This window comes from Nyctereutes procyonoides, unplaced genomic scaffold, assembly GCF_905146905.1.
Source record: "Nyctereutes procyonoides isolate TBG_1078 unplaced genomic scaffold, NYPRO_anot_genome, whole genome shotgun sequence".
Classification (NCBI taxonomy): domain Eukaryota; kingdom Metazoa; phylum Chordata; class Mammalia; order Carnivora; family Canidae; genus Nyctereutes; species Nyctereutes procyonoides.
The window spans coordinates 22,891,350-22,912,793 of NW_026575145.1; the positions used below are offsets into that span (position 1 = coordinate 22,891,350).

At 43.8% G+C, this 21,444-nt stretch overlaps 1 protein-coding gene across 2 annotated transcripts in view; it reads left to right on the plus strand.

The window, feature by feature from the left end:
- Positions 1 to 337: 337 nt before the first annotated feature.
- The window catches only part of SLC7A8 (solute carrier family 7 member 8), a 46,970-nt gene continuing 25,863 nt past the window's right edge, over positions 338 to 21,444 (plus strand). Inside the window, exons 1-3 of one of the 2 annotated variants that reach the window (XM_055309166.1) lie at positions 338 to 1,234; positions 16,742 to 16,946; positions 17,867 to 18,018. In XM_055309166.1, coding sequence (XP_055165141.1) covers positions 1,084 to 1,234; positions 16,742 to 16,946; positions 17,867 to 18,018 — 508 coding nt within the window. In that variant the 5' untranslated portion in view covers positions 338 to 1,083. The remainder of the gene's footprint in view (positions 1,235 to 16,741; positions 16,947 to 17,866; positions 18,019 to 21,444) is intronic. The other variant, XM_055309167.1, reaches the window with a different exon arrangement.

Consider the following 21,444-nt stretch of genomic DNA (forward strand, 5'->3'; position numbering starts at 1 on the left):
ATTTAAGTGTCTGCACAACCAGTCTCTTATTTATAAAGCTCACAAATGCTGTGTGACCTGTAACGCTATACCAGCTAATGAACTCTCCCAGAACAGTTGACATGGAAGGATTTTACTTCCACTTCTCACAAGGAGAAAAATGGAGCATGAGAGACGATTACAAAGCAGAATATTTTAATCCATCTTCTCGGTGATCTTTGGGGGCTGTGTGCTAATATTTAAATTGAAGAGGAGGGAGGAGACGGACAGAGGATGGAGAGACCGTGGAGGTGGGGGCGGAGCTAGCTCGGCACATAAAACCCCAGGCTAAAAGGGAAGCACAATCGTGTGTGCCAGAGTCACTCTCCCATAACCTAGAGAGATGGGGCAGTCTGTGCCGTGAGGTCGGAGCTCAGAGGAAAGAAAACAAGAACAGGAAAACAAACAAGACATAAGAGGACATCTGGAAAAAGCAGAAGACAGAAGACAGGGAGGGGAAAACAAACCCACAGCAGGTGGAAACAAGATCTAGAGCAAACCGGTCTGGTCCACAGTTGTTTTTCTGGAAGAGAAGAAAATACCGGAGGATTGCCTTTTTTTTTTTTTCCCCCTTCAGTTAATGAAAACTCTTATCTTCATCGTAAAAGAAAGGTCTAAGGGGAGGTAAAGACAATCTTTGTTTCCTTAGAGGCAGAGCTGAGTGAAACCCAGACTATATCTTTGAAGCGTCTAAAATAAGCCATTGCCTGGTACACATTGCAGAGCCATCCTGGTCTCTGAAGATCTACATCCCCTTCAGGAAAATTCCAGCCGGAGTAGCTGGTACAGTTCTATTTTTATATTCAAATATCTGTGTCTCTTTTCGCCCCCTTTTAACAACCCTTCCGTTGTTCGTCAGCACAAGTGACAAGAAAGTGTCAGTGCGGAATAGGAATATTTTTGGTTTTCTCTTTTATCTGCCTGAGTCTTTTTCAAGAGGGTAGGAGTGGTCCTTATTTCAGAAAAGGACATTTCAATTTGAAAGACGGTCTCTTAAAATATATTTGCACCCACAAGTATTTAGAAAGGGAGATACCTTTTGGAGGTGAAAACCCTGTGAGAAAGATGGAAAAAGGAGCCAGGCACCGAAACAACGCTGAAAAGAACCACCCAGGTGGGAGCGAGTTGGAGGCCAGCCCGGACACTGGTTCCACAGGGGGCGGAGTAGCCCTGAAGAAAGAGATTGGATTGGTCAGTGCTTGTGGTATCATTGTAGGTGAGTCCAATTCCTTTTTCTACCCACCACTCTTTCCCTTCTCTGGTGGTCCTCTTGTGGAATCTTAGCCCTTCAAAAGTGCTATTTTTGCTTCCTACTTCCTTAGAAAAGGATTGTCATTCACCTGTGCTGCAACCCATCCCCCCCCACATTTGAGGGGTCTAGGAATCTGTGTATGTCATCCATCTCTTCCTCCAAACTAGGCTGAGCAGTTCTGTACAGTGTTCATAGAATGGAGCAATAGGGCTCACACACCTGGCTGATGGTCAACAAGCCTGGGAGCTTGTTGAAAATACAGGTCTCCTGGCTCCACACTTGAAAGTTCTGATTCCATTGACTTACAGTGGGGCTAGGGAACCGGAATTTCCAGCAAGCTTTCATGTAGCCATCTCTTTAGCAGACTGTGAACGGGCTTTTGAGACCTACTTAGATATTCTGTTGTTTTACATCCTGAGAAACTGTGGGCCTAAGGGATGTGTAATAATGAAAATAGCTACAAGAGCAGTGATTAACGCCTTACACTTCTGTAGCTTTTTCATCTTATCCAGCACTCCCACTCTGTAGATGTGACAGGGCTGTTGTTCCCATTTCACAGAAGAGGAAATAAACCATAGAAGAAAAGGAGAGATTAGATGTATTATGCCTCTTCATAAATGTAGAGTTTGCAATTTCTTTGGTTCCCTAGAGAGTCCACTGATCTCTTAACATTCATAGAAGACCTTATGAGGCTCTCAAATGGAAATAGGAGTAACTAGAAGGACTAGAATGTGGAGTCAAGGGGAAACTGATGGATAAAATGTGTCCCAGCTGGAAGACTTTGAAGCTGGGGGGCCTGAGTTTCCCTAAGAGTGCCAGTACAAGCCACTCCAATCCCCTAACCACAGTCTGCTAGGCAGAGGATCCCAAATATGGTTCCATCTCTAGACAATACATCTTCCTCTTTCCAGAGAGGCCCTGGAGATGGATGAGCAATAGCTCATTACTGTCCTTAACTCAGAGGGTGAGCGTTTCTTTTGCTGTTTTTGATAGAGGGCTTTACCCTCTGCCCAGCGAAAGGGGCATGGGTAGGTCAGGCCAGGTATGTTTGTGTCATCTCTCCAAAGTTCCTTTTGAAGGCTTATTGTGTCCTGTTGCCCACGAATCAGTGTCTCTGGATGAGCCCATGTCATATGCAGCAGCACAGAGGCATTTTGTCACCTGAGCAATAGTGACACTGGAGAACACCCTTGAAATCAAATAAAATCAGTACAGTATTCAGATAATCCTCTTCACCTCTACACCCAGAATTCAGTGATCATGTTATATCTGCTCTGTTTTCAAAATGGAATCCCATTTTATCTAATTCTCTGAGTCTGGGAAATTTTCCAGGCATTTACAGTTATAAGAAAGGTAATGTTACTTTTAAAATTACAGTCATAATCTGAATCTCTTATTACCTTTTCTTTGCTTCTCCTTTATCTCAATTGCTCTAAAAAATGAAATCAGCAAAGTATTCGATATGTACAGCACATGCCAATTTAAGGTCTATAAATAGCCCAGAGCCTGTTAACTCTTTCACCAGTTTAACTGATAGGATTAAGCATTTTCCTCCCTTTGGGAAGGTTCTGATTCATACCTAGATGTGCACACCCACATGCACACAAGCACAATTAAACCTCCTTCCTGCCTCAGCCTTGCTCACCCACTTCTGTATATGCTCAGGTATTCAAGGTAGAGGATATTTTCATATATACCAAGGTTGTTCTTGTCTCTTTCTTCAATAGCTTAATAAATATTGAAGAAATACAATCTCAGTTGGGTGAATGTTACTACTGATTTGTTTACAACCTTACAGATTGTGCTTCAGTGTGAGAATAGTCCCAATATTCCCATTGATGTTACAATGACAAGAATAATAACTCTGTGGTGAAGAGAGATCCCAAATAGGTGATTTCAGAGAAAGCAGGATGTTTTTCCAAACCATGAGAGTCTTTGCAGTGTTGATAGGCACTATTCTACCTCCATTTAAGCTAGAGTGAGACACAGAGTTCCCCTTTAGGACGATATGGGGGCAAAATCCTTTCTGCTTCTCCTCCTGCACAGTTGTTGAGTTGCAGATGTACTGAGCAGCTGCTTTGTCCTCTTCTAGTGGAGTTTCTGAGTAGATGATAATGATTCAAGTCTTTTCAAGACCAATTGCAAAAATAGAAATGGCATTTTCCATGCAGAATTCAGTGATCTTCCAACACTGTGGAAGAGAGAAAATTAGGCAAAAAGAGAAAGGAAATTTCCTAAGTAGGTCAGGTGATACAGTATGGGAAAGTAGCATTTGCCTCAAATCTATCTATCTCATACCCAATTGACTTAGGGGAATAAGTTAAACTATGTGTTTCATACAAGCTCATAAAACTTCATTGACAATCATCGATGATCTAAATTAGTAATAACAGAATGGCAGGTGTTAGGGAATATAGAATGAACTAATAGAAACTCATGCCCCAGAGTTACCTATAATCTGATTGGGGAGATGAGATTCATATACATTAAACAAAGAACATTAAAAATTAAAATGATATGTCTGAGTTGTGTAGGAGCTGAATGAGGTCAAAGTTAGGTGAACGGTAGGAAGTGTAAGAAGAGAGTTGTCACCCAGCACTAGATTAAGAAATATATTGAAGGATATGGGGAAAGATGGAATGGAGAAGATGATTCTAGGAGATTTCATAGGTAAAAGAATAACAATTAAACAGTTAATCCCTTGAGAAAAAAAAATATCTTCTACATCTTTGAATCTGTGGTGCTTAGCCTGACATGGAACAATCACTCAAATGATTATTGTACTTAATTGGCTCTTGGACAAAAATTTGAATATGGTAGTAATAAGAAGTGTTTACCTGAAGGACTATTGGGAACTTGGCTTGAAGAATCAGCCTGGACAAGTAGGTTGAGCTGTTTTTTTGTTTTGTTTTGTTTTGTTTTGTTTTTGTTTTTAAGTAAGATTTACACTCAAGTGGGGCATGAACTCACAATCCTGAGATCAAAAGTTGCATGCTCCACTGACTGAGCTAGCCAAGAATTCCAGGCCATTTTAATTTTTTAACATCATCTTTGCCCTAAGCTAACCAGATTATTGCTCTCTGTGTACTTGGCTAAGGGAATCTCTTGGCAGCAAATGAACTCAGATTTCCCCATGAATGTGCAGTCCCTCCAAAATCCAAAGAGAGTGTGATGGAATGGCAAAATTTATCTATCAGTGATACCCAAGCTACTATTAAGAGCTATCATTATTTTTTTAAGATTTTATTTTTTAAGATATCTTTCACTTAATGTGGGGTTCAAACCTACAACCTTGAGATCAAGAGTTACACACTTGGGACTCCTGGGTGGCTCAGTGGTTGAGCATCTGCCTTTGGCTCAGGGCATGATCCCAGGATCTGGGACCGAGTCCCATATCAGGCTCCCTGCATGGAGCTTGCTTCTCCCTCTGCCTGTGTCTCTGCTTCTCTGTGTGTGGTGTCTCATGAATAAATAAATAAAATCTTTAAAAAAATAAAAAAGAGTTACATGCTCCACTGACTGAGCCAACCAGGTGCCCCAATGTTATTAAGCACTTATTATTATAGGCCAGAAACTTGTACAATTACCCAACATCAGTATCCTATTTATCCCTCACAATACCCTTCTTGGGAGGCACTTCTTATCCCTTTCTCCAAATAAGAAAATAGAGGTTCAGAGGGATAAGCAACGTGTTGACATTTGCCCACCTAAAAAGTTATTGAAGGCGAGATTTAAACCTGGAGCTTGTCTGAGTCCTGAACTGAGCTTTTTCTATGTTTATGTCCTAAAAGGATGCTTTCGTTTAGACCCTGGGCAGAGGTCCTTATTTGTTTTTTACAGATGAAGCAGTTAGTGGTGTGTTCATAGCAAAGGAGTGTCCCAGTGTAAAGGGGAGCTAAACAATCAGCTGGAGATAGAAGGTAACATTCCTGGTACAATTGCAGTAAGACTTGGGGCAGGGGCAGCCTGAGGTGGTGTTGGCTCAGCTTCTATAGGGTCTGACCAGCACAGACGATGCTCCTATTAACTCTCTCACATGCCCACCTTTCCTCTGAGGACCAGAGTTCTCCCCAGCCATGGTCGAGGTACCCACAGAGTTTCTGGCTATTTAGATCACTTTATACCAATACCATATTTAGGTACATACCCAGAATCTAGGTCTGATGGCACCAGGCCAGCTGCAGAGCCTAAAGAAAAAATATTCATATTATGTCAGACCATTTTGTTTTTAGCACAATATATGTTTATGAATGGACATGGTATACTTGCTGCAGAGCAATACTGAATGCAGGTCTAGCTGTTAGACCACTCTTTCCCACTAACAGGATTTAAAAACAAACAAAAAAAAAAGCCAGCCTACCTGGCTCAGTGAGTGGAGCATGTGACTCTTGATCTCAGGGTTGTGGGTATAGTGGGTGAGCCCCACTGGATATAGAGATTCCTTAAAAATAAAATCTTCAAAACAATAAGATAAATACAATAAAATAGTATTTATTGAGCTCTAAATGCCAGTTCCTGTGCTATGAACTTTTTATGTATATTACCTTATTTAATCCTGACCACAATCCCATGGAAGTAGATATCATAATTATCTCTATTTTTATACATGGGGAACTGAGTCACAGAGCTGGTAGGTAATTTGCCCATGGTCACACAACTGATCACTGAGATGGTCTAACTCCAGAGCCAAAGCTCTTAGCCATTCCTAATTTCTAATCAGCAACTGAGACAGAAAGGAATAAAGCCAGTGTGTATTGTGTGGCAGGGGATTAGACAAGGGAGGACCATACCCCTGCTATCAGAGTCAGGAAAGACCTTGAATGTCTGATATTAAAGGGTTGGGGGGAAATCTTTTTTTAAAAGAGTATTTGTCAACAAAGAAGTGGGTATCTGTGATCATACTACAATGGCATTGGGCTGATTTGGAAATTTTTCAAGTTCAAAAGATTTTCAAACCCATGTGTTTTCCACCACTTCAGAAGATTTTACATTTTAGTCTCTAGTATGATGTATTAGCTTTCTTTTTCTTTCTTTCTTTCTTTCTTTCTTTCTTTCTTTCTTTCTTTCTTTTTTTTTTTTTTTTTTGTATTAGCTTTCTAATCCCCAAAATGTCTACTGGATATTAACCAGAGGATGGAGTGTGGCAATTGCTTCTTGAGTTTGTACTTCAACTTTTTTCAGAAACATGGAGGGATTAGGATTTGGTTCATTCAAGATAAAAACATATTTAAAACTCATTGTTCTCAGAGAAAACTCTGAGACGGAAGCCAAGTAGGAGGCTTGTCAAAACAAACATATCTTGGTGAACAGAGAAAGGCTATACCCAGCAGTGCAATCTTAATAATAAGTAGCTACCATTTCCTGAGCACTGCTATGCACTGGTAGTAGTACCTGATCAGTGCTTTATAAATATTCTCTTCTAATTTCATGCAATTAGTACCGTTATAGAAAGGAAAGGTTTGAATGAACAAGAGGTCAATGATAGAGCCAGGATTCCCCTTAGGTCATTGAACTCTGAAGCCACTGGGCTTAACCAAAGTGCTCCACAGCATGTAGCTCCAGGCAGCTGGGGACAGGGATCCTGTTGCATGCTTCCTGCCTCCAGGAACCATGGAACTCAAGGAGCAATCTGGTTGAGCCAGCTACTAGCAGAGCTATAATATGTTCTCCCCTAGAGCAGAGTTATGCAGATTGAGTGACTAGCAGACTCTTGGGGTTGGAGGAAGAAAATATAACCCAGCAGGTAAAAACTGTGTCGAAGAAACAGAACCAAATAGCTCATCTTATTTAGAAAAACAACAACAACAACAATTACCCTGTACCTGGATCAAATGACCTTCTTGGAGAGAAGCATATATATAGCATATATATATGGCAGCATATATATATAGCTTTTCTGTTTTTTTATTTTTTTTTATTTTTTTTTTTATTTGTTTATGATAGTTACAGAGAGAGAGAGAGGCAGAGACACAGGCAGAGGGAGAAGCAGGCTCCATGCACCGGGAGCCCGACGTGGGACTCGATCCCGGGTCTCCAGGATTGCGTCCTGGGCCAAAGGCAGGCGCCAAACCGCTGCGCCACCCAGGGATCCCTTTCTTTTTTCTTTTTTTTTTTTAATTTTTTTTTTTTATATATAGCTTTTCTGAATTAAACCAGCTTATTAAAGTGGCATGGAAGTATGGGGCATACAAATTGGGACTTCTCAAATTGCCTGGCTACTAAGGTTTTCTTTCCTCTGAGGGTTAATCCAGATCATAGCTACCTCATAAAGAAATGCCTCAGTCATTCGTTGGTCTTATTTTGTTGTTTATGTTTGGGGTGATGCAGAGGTGTCAAAAAAGCCGGCATGAGCAAATAATCCAATAATATATTCTGAACCACCAAAAACAGCAACCATTCAGAAGCCCAGGGAATAGGAACTGTTCCCTTCCAATTTTTAACTCCTGGCTGAGCATAGCATACAGAGCAAGAAAGACTATGCCTTGCTCCCTCCTAGAACATGCCTACAGAGGAACATACCCACCCCCAGTCCCTTCTCCCTGGAAATCTGGAAATGGCAAACTGCAGGCTATTCCCTGGGACAGAGATGGGAGCTGCTGATCCAGGATCTGAGACTAGTCCATATTTTGACATTCAACAAACACTTACTCAGCACCTTATATGCTAGGCCCCATGCTGAGCACTGGGTGAATTTTATTTCTAAGAAACAAAAAGTGTCCCTCAGGCCTATTTTAAGCTATTTTATTTATAGAATGAATGAAGTTTGAGCTGAAAAGCTTTATCGATTACATCTCATCCTTCATCCTTTGTCACAGTCACAAGTATTCCCATTGGTTTGCTACCTACTTTAAATAACCTCAGCATGAGCAGCGACGTCACTTCTGGGGAGAGGGTTTCAAAGTATGCCGGAAGATGTTCCAGGCAATCTCACACAGTGCTTCATCCTGTGAAGGTGGATTACCCAGAGAGAGTAGTGGTATACTTGCTGCAGAATTATCAATGTACTTTTCTCATCTGTATATAGATTTTAAATATATCTATGAAATGCATAAATGCTTTAGCTGTTTCTTTAGAGTACAGTTCTGCATAGAGTATTTAGTAAGTACCTGATACAGGCAGATCAAATTGCCTTAGGGATAAAGCAGCTTTTGTTAACAGGCCCTGAAGCTAGTGTAAAAGGCATAGGACTTTTTCCGTGATTTGTAGCACTGTGTCATTGAAAGGGAGGAAGCATCAATGATGTAGCGGAAGAGGAGGGTCTTTGGAGGTAGTCTTAGGTATGCAAACTGCTTGTCTATTTATAAACTTTGTAACCTGTAACAAGTTAATAATCACTTTACTTCCCTGTAAGTGGAAATTTTTTGTGCAGTGTTAAAATAAAGCTGGTATCACCTGGTATATATTCAATAAATATTAGTTTCCTTCTCTCCTTGAATTCCTCCTCTTCCACCACCCTCACTTCCCTCCCACCTCCAATTCCCTGACATACACTCACTAATTCTGGTTCAGAATTAGATTGGGAGACACCCGGGGGCTCATTTGGTAGAGCGTCTGCCTCTGGCTCGGGTCATGATCCCAGGGTCCTAAGACAGAGCCCCACATTGGGCTCCCTGCTCAGTGGGGATCCTGTTTCTCTCTCTCCCTCTGACCTTCCCTCTGCTTGCACTCTTTCTCTCTTCTGTCAAATAAATTAAAAAAAAAAAAAAAGAAAGAAAGAAAGAAAGAAAAGAAATCTAGATTGGACCAGTTGGGCCGATGAGAAGAACTGGCCTATTCAATACAAACCTGCCCTGCTTATCAGCCAGCCAGCACTTTCCCCTTCCTCTCTGCTGATTTGAGTTTTCTTACTCATCAGCATCCATCTTATACTTCCCCTCTTCCAGGAAGCTTGTTGTGAGTGGCCCATGCCAGTGACCTTTCCATTCTTGATATCTTGTCATATAGGACAGTTGTTGTCAGCTCCATGTCCACTTACATGTCCTCACTTCACACAATTCCTTGAGGGCAGGGACTGGGTCTTACTCATTTTCACATCCCCAAGTATTCAGCCTGGCACGTGGCAAGTGCTTAGAAAGTTTTGTTGAATGAGAGCAGCCAGTTAAAAACACATAATCCACTGGAGACGTTTGACAATGTGAATATACTTAATGCCACTGAACTGTATTCTTTTTTTTTTAATTTTTATTTATTTATGATAGTCACAGAGAGAGAAAGAGAGAGAGGCTGAGACACAGGCAGAGGGAGAAGCAGGCTCCATGCACCGGGAGCCTGATGTGGGATTCGATCCCGGGTCTCCAGGATCGCGCCCTGGGCCAAAGGCAGGCGCCAAACCGCTGCGCCACCCAGGGATCCCCACTGAACTGTATTCTTAAAAATGGTTAAGATGGTAAATTTAATGTTATATGTTTTTCACCATAATAAAAAAAATTAGCTTAAAAATGAGTTCTCGGGGTATCTGGGTGGTGCAGTTGGATAAGCGTCCAACTCTTGATTTTGGCTTAGGTCATGATCTCAGGGTCATGGCATCAAGCCATGCATCACATCAGGCTCAGCGGGAAGTCTGTTTGGGATTCTCTCTCTCTTCTTCTCCCTCTGCCCCTCCCTCCACTAGTGTTCTCTCTCTCTAAAATAAATAAATCTTTTAAAAAATGAGTTATTCTCATGAACAGTAAATTTTTGTGCTTGGCTTTAAAAAAAAAATCCAAGTTCCAATCTAAAAGGGATTTTAGGATTAACCAGATGATGACATGAGGCTTGAGGTTGGAACAGTGTTTCTCAATGTCAGTGCTGTTACCGTATAGGCCAGATAACTTCGTTATCGTGGGGGGCTGTCACATGTTTTGAAGGATGTTTAGCATCAGCCCTGGCCTCTACCCACTAGATGCCAGTAGTACCCCCTTCTCCAGTTTTAACAATCAAGAATGTCTCCAGTCATTGCCAACTGTCCCCTGGGCCTGGGGAAAATGGTACAAAATTTCTCCTGCTTGAGAACCACTGAGACAGACAAAACCTGTCTCTGTTGGTGCCTGGTTCCCCAACAAGACAGGGAAATGCTGGAAGCCAGATGTGAATCCTTACTGGGCATATGTGAGGACTCAGCACTCACAGCCCCTCAGGCCAGGATGCCTGCCTTTCCGGGGCTGGTGGGTGGTGGTTGGCTCCATCTATTTCACTAAAAGACCATGTGTGAACAAGTGCTTCCCAATTACCTTTTAAAACAAGCATGTACAGAGTGGGTGCTTAATAAATACTTTTTAAGATGCAATTACCTGCTGGCCGCCCACCTGCAGCATCTAAAAATTATACCTAGACAAGCAGACAAATGACTCAGAATGTTTCATGGTCCTGGCTCTGCAGTGCTGTATTGGAGCCAAGCCTCCAAAGCAAGCCAGTTGGATTCTTTTAGAGATGGACTCTATCTAACTTTACTGCTGTAAATCCTAGCAACTCCTTATATTTGCTAGCATTTCAGAGATTAGAAAGTGTTCCCACATGTAATGTGACTTCCTTGATCCCCACAACAACCCTGTGAGGTCATAGGGGCAGGAACAATTATTCCATTCAGCAGGTGAAGAAAAGGACTGTCAGAAAAATTCAGGTTACACGGCCTGTGAGTGGCAAAGCAAGGAATCAGTGGCTCCCCTAACTCGGAGCCTAGTGCCCTTCTCACTTTTTAGTAAGGAATCCAAAACAACAGAGTCCTGCAGTGCCTTCCACGTCTCTATTCTGCTGGAGATGGCAACTCCACAGGGCTTGTGTCAGAGTCTTAACCTGCTATCACCCTGATGTAGTTTAAAATTTTATTTATTTTATTTATTTTAATATTTTTTATGTAATAAAAAGTAAAAGTCCTTGTCCAACTATCCTTGTGGGGCATCTGTCTGTCTGTCTCTCTCTCACACAGGTCACTTCAAGTTAATGGGGAAGAAAGAAACAGGGGGCCCAAGTCTGAGGTTATAAATAATAGAAAATAAAAGATCTTCCATCTCCAGCGGGGAATAGATGAGAGGATGGGAGGGCAAGATGGGGTGGGGACCGGCAGAGGCAGAGCAGGAACCCCCCCACCCCCGCTGGACCCTGGCCCTGCCCACTTGAGGCCCCTGCCCTTCAAGGTGCTTGGCAGGAATTCCCCAGCTCCCCCAGGGGAAAGGGGGGTTGGGGGGCTGCTTGGGGGTCCTGCACGGTCCTGATGGGAAAGTACATACAGGGTAAGAAGCATAGCGAGCTTCCTACCATGAGGATCAAAGCCCCCAACATACCAGACCTGCTTCTATGCTTCCCCCGGTCCTGAAAATCCTGAGATCTTCTTAGCCACTTCAAGAAAGAAGCATAAAGTTCATCTTGGCTTTCTCTAAACATCATCCCTAGGAGAAGCTCTGACTAGACTCCAAGACTAGCATGAGTTATTAAGGAAGAACAAAATTCTTTGTATCTGAGGGCCCGTTGGGCATTAGAAGTCTGTAAATCTATGCCCTAGGAAATTCTTTGATGCCTACAGCATTCTAGTGTGGACAGGCCTGGATGTGAGTAAGGCCTTAATAGGAGTCACATTAGTATTGGCCCACATGTAGGGAAGTCAGTGGTTATTCATGGCAAATGGATTTTCTTAATTCCAACATTTTTCTAGTGAAGACTTGCCCACTGTTACAACTTGGCCCCTTTTTAATGGAGTGGTTTGCTTGGCTCTTCTTTGGCAGAAGAAGCCAAGCCAGGCCTCATTGTCCAGGCATCTTAGGACCCTTTCTTACCAAAGAAGATCTGTATGATAAGATGATTATTTTTCTAATTGGGATGGATGAAAAGCAGGATTCAGACCTTGGCTACCAGATGGATGGGCATCTCATTTTTTTTAATTTTATTTATTTATTCATAGACTCAGAGAGAGGGGCAGAGACACAGGCAGAGGCTGAGGGAGAAGCAGGCTCCATGCAGGGAGCCCGACGTGGGACTCGATCCCGGGTCTCCAGGATCACACCCCAGGCTACAGGCGGCGCCAAACCGCTGAGCCACCGGGGCTGCCTGGGCATCTCATTTTTGAATGGTTTTATAAACAAGGAGTCTAAGAGGAAAACAGTCTAGAGAAATATCTCCACAGTAATCAGCTTTCTTCCAACCTCTCATCAAGAAAGGTTCATAGTCAAGATAGACAAGTCCTTTTACAGTTCTCCTTTTTTCAAAGCCATTCCAGAAAAACCTCATTTGGACAGGGACCAAGTGTAAAAGTCCTGCAATTAAAACCTCTGTTGTGCAATTTCTAGAGGAGAGGCCATGCAGAGGAGCGGAGGAAATCCAGGCTGGAAGTCCAAGGACTTGGCCCCTAGTCCAGGCCTTGCTGCCTATGCAATATGTGACTGGTCAAGTCTCCTCACCTCTCTAAAACTCAGTCTTACCAAAGGTAAATAGAAATGAAAGTACCCACCCTGTGCACCTAAAAAAGTAGTTCTGAGAATCAAATAAAGTAACAGTTGTGACCACTTTGTAAATCACCATTGAAGGTGGTGCAGTAGAAGGAAAGAATCAGATCTGTGTTCTAGTTCCTTAATAAGCATCTTCTCTTAATAAGCATTCCTTAATAAGCATCATCTTAGTAAAACTGACTATTCCCTGGGAAAAGCTTGAGGCTACAACAGAAAATATAGGCTCTAATCCAGTTACTACTAACTTACTCTGTAGTTTAGGTAAATAACTACCTCTCTTGGTCTCAGTTTGTTCATCCATAAAATAGGGATAGTAATATCTCCCTCATTTTTTTCCCATTTGGAAAATAGGAATAGTAATTGCCCTACTTTCTTACCCTATATATTGGAGATGGTAGGGGCACCTGGGCAGCTTAGTCAGTTAAGTGTGTGATTTTGGCTCAGGTGATCTCAGGGTCCTGGGATGGAGCCCTGAATTGGGCTCCTTGCTCCCTGGGGAGTCTGCTTGTCCCTCTGCTCCCCCCCCACTCCCTCCTCCCTGCTCATACTCTTTCTCTGTCTCTCTCTCTCTCAAATAAATAAAATCTTGGGGAAAAAATGAAGAATATCAGCCAGATCACTCTCTCCAGCAGTGAAATAAATGGGGTGCTTTATTTATTTGCCTACAGTACATCCTTGACATACTTCACAGGATTTGGAGTTTCCAAAGAAGCACATATATTGCTCTGTGGAGGAAAGTTCTAGATGGATGTCTGACATCATTCATTTAGTAAACATTTATGGAGTGTCTACTGTGTGACACTTTACAGGTGAAGGGAAGCAACAGAACCCCCGCTGTCACAAAGCCTATAGTCAAGTGGAAGACAGAAATATTAATCAAATAATCACACTAAGATTGTAGATAGTAGGCATTACTTTTGAGTAAATGTAATGTGAATGTTCTTTCAGTTATGTGTGACATTCCTCCCCCTGCAGAAGCTCCAGAGGCTGTGAGGTGGAGGAAATGTTATCTGATTCTGGTTTTCTAGGTAGTGGCTTCCTAGAATCAGAGAGAAACATTCCTCTCCTTCCTGTTCTCTAGCACTCTGTTTTGGCTAGCATAATTCTTTTTTTTTTTTTTTTTTTTTGTCTTTTAGCTTTTAGCTTTGTAATTTTATTTTGGTCAGAATTAAGATTGCAGGGCGAGGGGTAGAATCCAGTTTTTATAAAATGAAGACTCTTGCCCCAGTGCCAACCTGAGGTTACAACCCTCACCATCACTCCAGCAACTCCATGGAAGGACATGTTTATAGAAGAATAAGGGGAGGCAGTAAGTGATTGAACCCTGCAAATGGCTGTCAGTGTTGCACATCCCGTTTTCCAGTGGCTGCCTCCACCTGGAATGAGGAAAGAAGCACACACTCTGAAAATGCCAGAACAAAAGCTGGAGAGCAAAAGTGCTTGCTGATCCCCACTGTGCTCTTTGTTTTCCAAGAATCCTTAGTGGGACATTGACACTTCATTCATGAGAAGACAGGATCTCTTAATAACATTCACCCCTACTTCCTCCCTGTGACAGCCCTTCCTGGCTCTGAGAAACACCTAGCTGTTCCCTCACCACCTTCCTTTTCAGGACCTTGCAGACCAAAGACAAACCTTGTTTTTCTCCTATTGATTGTTTTTCTAATCTCTTGAACTAGTTTTATAACTCTAGGTGTGTTACTGTCTTCACAGCTGGCTTTTAAATGCACTACAAATTACTCTTCTGATAAATTCCTGCTAGACAAGGAGTTTACGGACACCTTTCAGCACTGTCAGCAATCTAGTCTCCAGTTCTCAGCTTCCGGCACTTAGTTTCCAGGGGACAGCTGCACGTTTCATTTGGCAGGTTAAAGGTTGCTTGCCAGGGTAATTGTGTCCTGAGTCCTGGCATACTCCCACAAGGCCTCCTAATCTCCACTAGCCCAACCTCCATGCAAAGGACATATGCAGACTTGTAGAAGAGGGGGTTGCTTAAAGATGTCCTCTTGTTCTGATCATAGGACTTTAAATAAATGTACGAAAAAAAGGAAAGGCCTTTAAGAACTGGTGGGGCCCAGAATCTCATTTTTCTATCTCTTTTTGCCTGGTATATAGATCACACAGTTGAACATGAGGGATTGTTTCTTCTTTTAGCTTCATCTCTATATGCAGCCCAGTTTTGTTGAGATAGACTATCCGCCCAGGAAGAAGGCAAGTTTGAGACAAAGGTGCTTCCTTTCCAGCTCCATCCAGCCTCAGATCTTGTATGTATGGTTGCTGCTCTTCCACCTGCCTAGGCCCCCTCCCTCTCCCATTCACAATCTCATCCTACAACTTTTCAGTGTGAAAAGTATATTCTGTATCCCAGAGGAATAAAATATATTGCTTTTAGGATGTGAAAATTCTCTTCTTGTCCCCTTTGACCAAAATAACCAGATGCATGGCCTGGGATTAAAAAATGAATTTTGATTTAGAAGTGAAAGTTTCAGGACTGGACTGAGGTTGAGTTATGGTTAAGATCTGAAGGTCTGGGCAGCCCAGGTGGCTCAGCGGTTTAGCGCCGCCTTCAGCCCAGGGTGTGATCCTGGAAATCCGGGATCAAGTCCCACGTCAGGCTCCCTGCATGGAGCTTGCTTTGCTTATCCCTCTGCCTCTCCCTCTCTCTCTCTTTCTTTCTCTCTCTCTCTCTCTGTGTGTGTCTTATGAATAAATAAGTAAAATCTTAAAAAAAAAAGATCTGAAAGTTCTTTTTGAAAACTTTTCATTTTTGAAAGTTGAGCATAAAATCCTATACTCTGCATCTTGTTCAGCCCAGACCTGGTTCCAGACCCTTTAAGAGAGTCAGTAGAAATTTGAGATGTCCTCAGAACACTGTTAAACCAAGCTGGCCTCATAATACTCCAGTTCTGCACTTCTACCTGGATCCACTTAGTCTCTGCCTCTTCCCTCAGACCTTTAGTAGTGCAGCTGGATGGGGCTCAAGGAGAGAGCTTTCAGAGCACCTGTGCAGTGCACCTTGATGACCACCTTGAATCATAAGAAGTAGAGGAAAGCTTGGGAAGGAGTATGTCAGGAGCTGCCCCTACCCTCTTACTCCTCCCCTGCCCAACACACTTCCAGTAGCCAACCTTCAGTCCTTGCTGCCAGCCTCACCTCTCAGGAGAAAGCCAGTCTCTTGCACATGGAAGGAGAAATAGATTAGTGGAGAGCGTGCTGGATTAAGCATCAGGAGACCAAATTTTGGATCCAATTTTATCCATCAGTAGCCATGGAATTTGGAAAAGGCACTTAACCCCTCTGTGTCTTAGCTTCTTTGTAAAATAGAGAGAGAAATACATGCTTTTCCTCCTCTTCCTGTACTTCATAAGGTTGTTGTGAGGGTCACATGAAACAGTGGAGGGGGATGACCTTTAAAGGATATAACACTGAACCTTTGCACTTCTACAAACCACTTTGTAGGACTAGGACTGTTTTTATAGGGTTATTTCATGTTCCTCACCAAGAGGGGGCTGACATGTCTCGGGTGAAAGCCAACCTCCAGGAGTGCTGTCGACACTCATAGGTCTTAAAAAATCCCAGTCATGGGATATGACCACAATCTGTCCAAAACATATTGTCTTTAGGCTCATTTTTGAAGCTTTCTACCCTGCAGAGTATCTCTGAGAACAGCCTGCTTTTCCAGTCCTGCCATTTCCAGTTAGTCTTATGACCTTTGTTACCTCGGGTGGACCATGGTACAACCCTGTAAGAGGGTTCTGAGGTTCAATACCCAAGCCACCACTTACTACCATGTGGACTTGGGCAATGCACTTGGTATCACTAAGACTTAGTTTCCTCCTCTGTAAAATGGGAGAAATGATATCTGACTCTGTAAAGGTGTCCTGAGGACTAAAGGAGACATGTAAATTATTACTAGACACACCTGCCTGAAGGGATTTACACATTCCAAAGGCATTTTAGAATCAAACCAGAGATGAGACGACTCCTGCAAATGCCAGTCCTGCCAATTGTGCTGACTTCCTGTCTCCCTTGGCAACCTTGATACTTCATGCAGGGAACATCATTGGCTCTGGAATCTTCGTCTCGCCGAAAGGTGTGCTGGAGAATGCTGGCTCTGTAGGCCTCGCCCTCATTGTCTGGATTGTGACTGGTCTCATCACAGCTGTGGGAGCCCTGTGCTATGCTGAACTTGGGGTCACCATCCCCAAATCTGGAGGTGACTACTCCTACGTCAAGGACATCTTTGGAGGACTGGCTGGGTAAGAGGATCTGTAGAGGCCTGGGTGGTCTAGAAACCGAGGCCAGTGGTTTCCAGTATGCCAAGGAGAGCTACAGAATAGGATTCCTCTTTTGCCTCCCTGTCATGGTTGCTAGTGTAGCTCTGTGTCCCCTTGATTCTCCTGAGGGTGATGGAAGAACCAGGTTGTAGTCTTGACCTCTCTGTTGATCTCAGTGGGCAAGATTCAATGGGTGACAGCAAACAGAACTTTATGACAACTCTGACCATAAATTTTCAGGGAAAGCACCTCACAAAACAAAGCCCTCTTCTCTTGACAAATTAGAGTGGCCACCTGAGAAACAGGGTACCCTCATCTCACATGACCAAAGATGATACCTCCCTACAGAGCCAGGCCCTGATCTTGAATTTCCTCAGCCTCTGCAGCCCTGCTACTGGGGAGCTGAACTCTCAGCAAGGTGCCAAGGATGTGGAGGGCACTTACCCCTCACCACCCCACTCTGGGCGGCACCTGGCAGTTGCTTAAGCAGCCACACCCTAAGCATGTTCTGGCTATCAGAATTCTGGGATTTCCAATTTTATTTTCCACTGCTGGATGTGAGGGGCCAGAGAATAGAGAAAAGATGGTCAAAGGAGAGAGGAGAGAGAAGGAATGCCAAGACGTGTGTTCATACTAGTAAACACTTAGCTCCTCATCATCACACCACTTTGTCATTGCAGACAGCCAGCTGTCTTGTTGAGCAAGGGCTGGGCTTCTCAGCATTCCAGAAAACAAAAAAGAAACATACCTCTTTCGCCCCTTTCGCCCACCCACCTCTCCTAACGCTGCCCAGTGACATGCCCAGGCTTCCCCCAATGACTTGTGAATCCTTGCAGTGCAGTTGGTGGGGGTAAGGGTCTCTGCAGCTGTCTTGAGTCAAGTTCTGTCCTGTTCCCCTTCAGGTTCCTGAGGCTATGGATTGCGGTGCTGGTGATCTACCCCACCAACCAGGCTGTTATCGCTCTCACCTTCTCCAACTATGTGCTGCAGCCGCTCTTCCCCACCTGCTTCCCCCCCGAGTCTGGCCTTCGACTCTTGGCTGCCATCTGCTTATGTAAGTGCCATCTGGGCCTTGTTCTCAGGATGGACTTCTTTGGCCACATGTCTCCAATTCTCCTTCCTCTCCCTCTTTCTTTCCTTCCCTCCTTTATTTTTTCCCCATTACTTTTCCTACATGGGTGCTTTGGATGAATTCATTCTGCATGTAATCAGGTGGTGTTGAAAAAAAGAAGAAACGTGGGTAGCAGCTCAGAGGCACAGTAATTTTCACCAGCAAGGCTCTTTACATCATACACAGCACTTTCATCTATATTATCTGATCTGAGCCTCATGACAAATCCATGAGGTAAGCAGGGCCAGTATTATCACTTTCCTAGAACAGATAAGGAAAGGAGCCAGGCAAGTGACATACCCAAGGTGGCATGCCCTGAGTGGAGCCCAGGTCTCCTGATCCCTTCACTATGTACACCGTACACTGTGCTGGAGGCTCCCTGCTGCACACAGGGAGATTTTTCTGGCTTCAGCCACCTCTACCTCAACCTGCCAGCTCACTCATCTTAAAACTCTATGGGAGGAGAGTGTGAAGTCGGGAGTTGGGAGAAAATAAATGCATTATTCGTGGTCCCCCCCCCCCCTTGATACATTTGCTGTCTAACTGGGGAGAAAAGCCATATAGACAGGTTCTGCGGTGAGGATTCAATTGCAATAAAAATTCAGAGAAGGGAGAAAGATGTCTGTGAGCTGGGATAGTTTAGAGATTTGTTGTAGAGAAGGTCTGCAACCCATATTTTTAGGAATTCTCAGGAATCTCAATGGATTGGGGTATTTTTATATCTTTTAACCAAAAACTAATTTTTAAAGATTTAATTTATTTGAGAAAGAGAGAGCATGAATGTGAGCAGAAGGAGGGGCAGAGAGAGTGGGAGACAAGCAGACTCCCTGCTGAGTGGGGAGACCAAACAGGGCTGGATCCCAGGACCCTGAGATCATGACCTGAGCCAAAATCAAGAGTCAGACACTTAACCAACTGAGCCACCCAGGTGCTCCCCACAAAACTAATTTCTAAAGTAAATATTTGGATTTTTTTCAAAGGGTCCATTTTTGGAGTTAACATGATCCCTGCCTTACCATACCTTTCAACACACATACACTTAGCTGAGACCAGTGACCATCCAGGTCACAGCCTTTCCTAGGTCTTGACATTTTCCTTCTGTCATGCTGGTGGGAAAGGGAGGGAGGGGTCACCCCAAAACCTCTCACAGGGCAGTCAGCTGGATCCAATGAGTAGTCTCCTTGGCAAGTGTGCCCTCTTTGGCAGTGGTATTCAGCTCTGGGATAGCCCCCAACCATACAGGCAAGTGGTACTATGGGGTCAAGAGACTTGTTTGGGCTGTATTCCTTGTGCTTAGTCAGGCCTGCTTATGGCCCTTAAGGCAAAGGAATGGGGGCTCCAGAACCAGGTTGCCTGAGGCTGTATCCCTGCACAGCTCTCTAATTGTGCCAAGTGCTTGGCCAAATTCTGTATCCCACCCTACTGTGAGATGGGGGTTGTAACCCTGCCTGCACAGGAGGTCATGGTTGCAAGGGTTGCATGAGATAACACATGTTCTTAGCACAGGGTCACATAGTCACTGAGGGTGGTCACTGAGTGTAGTCACTCAGTCCTTGCTTGCTAGCTGGATCCAGATGTGGGAGGGAGCGGTGGCAGGGAGGAGCGTGGGAATGCAGGAAGAGTCTCTGTTTCTGCCATCAGTCAGGTTAGTGAGGGTGGGAAGGAGCACCCCATAAGTGCTGGCCACTGCTATTTCAGTGTCTCGTGCATGAAGACTCGGCTTCCTTTTTCCTGCTGATACTGCTGAAGTGTCAGACAAGAGGCCACCCTTAGTCTCCAATGGGAAATTGAGAACCCTAAGACTTGTCACTAAGAAGAGAAACCAGGCCATAGGGTAGAGTTCCTAGGCAGCTGACCTACAGCTTCCTTTGTCTTTCCCCTAATCTGCCAAGGGTAGGTGACCCCTTGTGCAAAGACCCTCTACACTAAAATAGCCCCATAGATGTCCCTTCAGGCCAGACAGGAGATGAGGACTGCTACTGCCTATAGCCCAGCTCCAGAAAGACAGGTTGTATGCTGTCCCCTCTGCAGCCCATCCCTCACCTAGACAATCCTAGCACCAAGAGAAGGAGGAATTTAGAAACTCTGATGACAAAATAACAAAGTCCTCTCCTCTCTCAATTCCTACCATCGAAGTTCAATAAAGCTTATCTGGTTTGTCCTCTGCCTCCTAAATAGAACTGCAAGGAGATTATCTCAAACTTAACATTGGTCAATCTTGTCCTCCAGAGAGAGGAATTTTTCAGTGTCCTTGAGATAGGTATTCAAGTACTTTTTGACCTTCATGAGCAGAAAACCTTTCTTAAACCCAAACTTATTTATCCTCATTCCTTTTAGAGGAGATGGGAAACAGCTCCTCACCTCAGTCCAAGTGCTACCCCCTTCCTCCCAGATATGAAGGCCATGTGGAACCCATAACCCCTCTCCCTACAGAGGTATTCATGTGGATGTAGCCACACACTCACACTTTCTCATCCAAACACTCCCAGCTATTCAAGTCTATGCCAAGAAAGGTTCTGTTTTCTGGTTTGTTGAATACTTTTTTTTTTAAACATACTTTTACAGGCCCCTCAAATCATCTCTTAAGATATCAAATGAAATAGCCAAACAGTCAGGAAGGCTTGATGGGTGCTACTTTCCCTAAATGCTTTCATCTTAGCAGGTGCCAGGCCAGCCGGCTGTGTGAAAATAGGCCTGGTGTTCTTTGGCAGTAGAACCAAGAGTGGCCCAGTCTAGGTATATTTTTGAGAGAATCACTGGAGAGCTTGGGCTCTTCTGAATGTATTTAAACAAGAAGCTCTGCTTTCTGCTGTGTCATTTGGGCATGCAGATGAAAAGCTCCACCCACTGTAGGACAGAGTTTTTGAGGGAAAGGCCACCCTCTGCAGGGGTTACTGGTGTGTCATGGAGGGAGCTAGAAGTCAAGGTAGGGATCCTAGCAAGGAGAAGCCCTGTGGCAAAACCCCTGGCTGGAGTTGGCTGTGGGAGGGAGGAGATGAGGTCAAGTCTGGTTCTGCGGTAGAGCCAGAGTACTTTGGATGAAAAATGGTGGTGGGACAGCCAGATGGGGCTGGAGAGGTGGGGAGAACCTGCTGGAACTGGCTTGCCTGCAAGGAGCCTTGGGGGGAGGGAGAAGGAACTGCAGATTTGGATCTGCTTATGCAACTGCAGCTGCCACTTTGAGTTATTCTATTATGTAGGTCAAAGCTGATTATTCACTGCTGAGTCAGCAGAATATCCCTAGCTACCAAGCAGTAAAAAAAAGACCATATTTTACATTTTAATTAAATAAAAAGCTTTCTCCCTTCTCCAGAGCATGCATATTAGTGGGAGGAGGAACTTAGGAAAAAGTAATACGAGGTGTTGAAA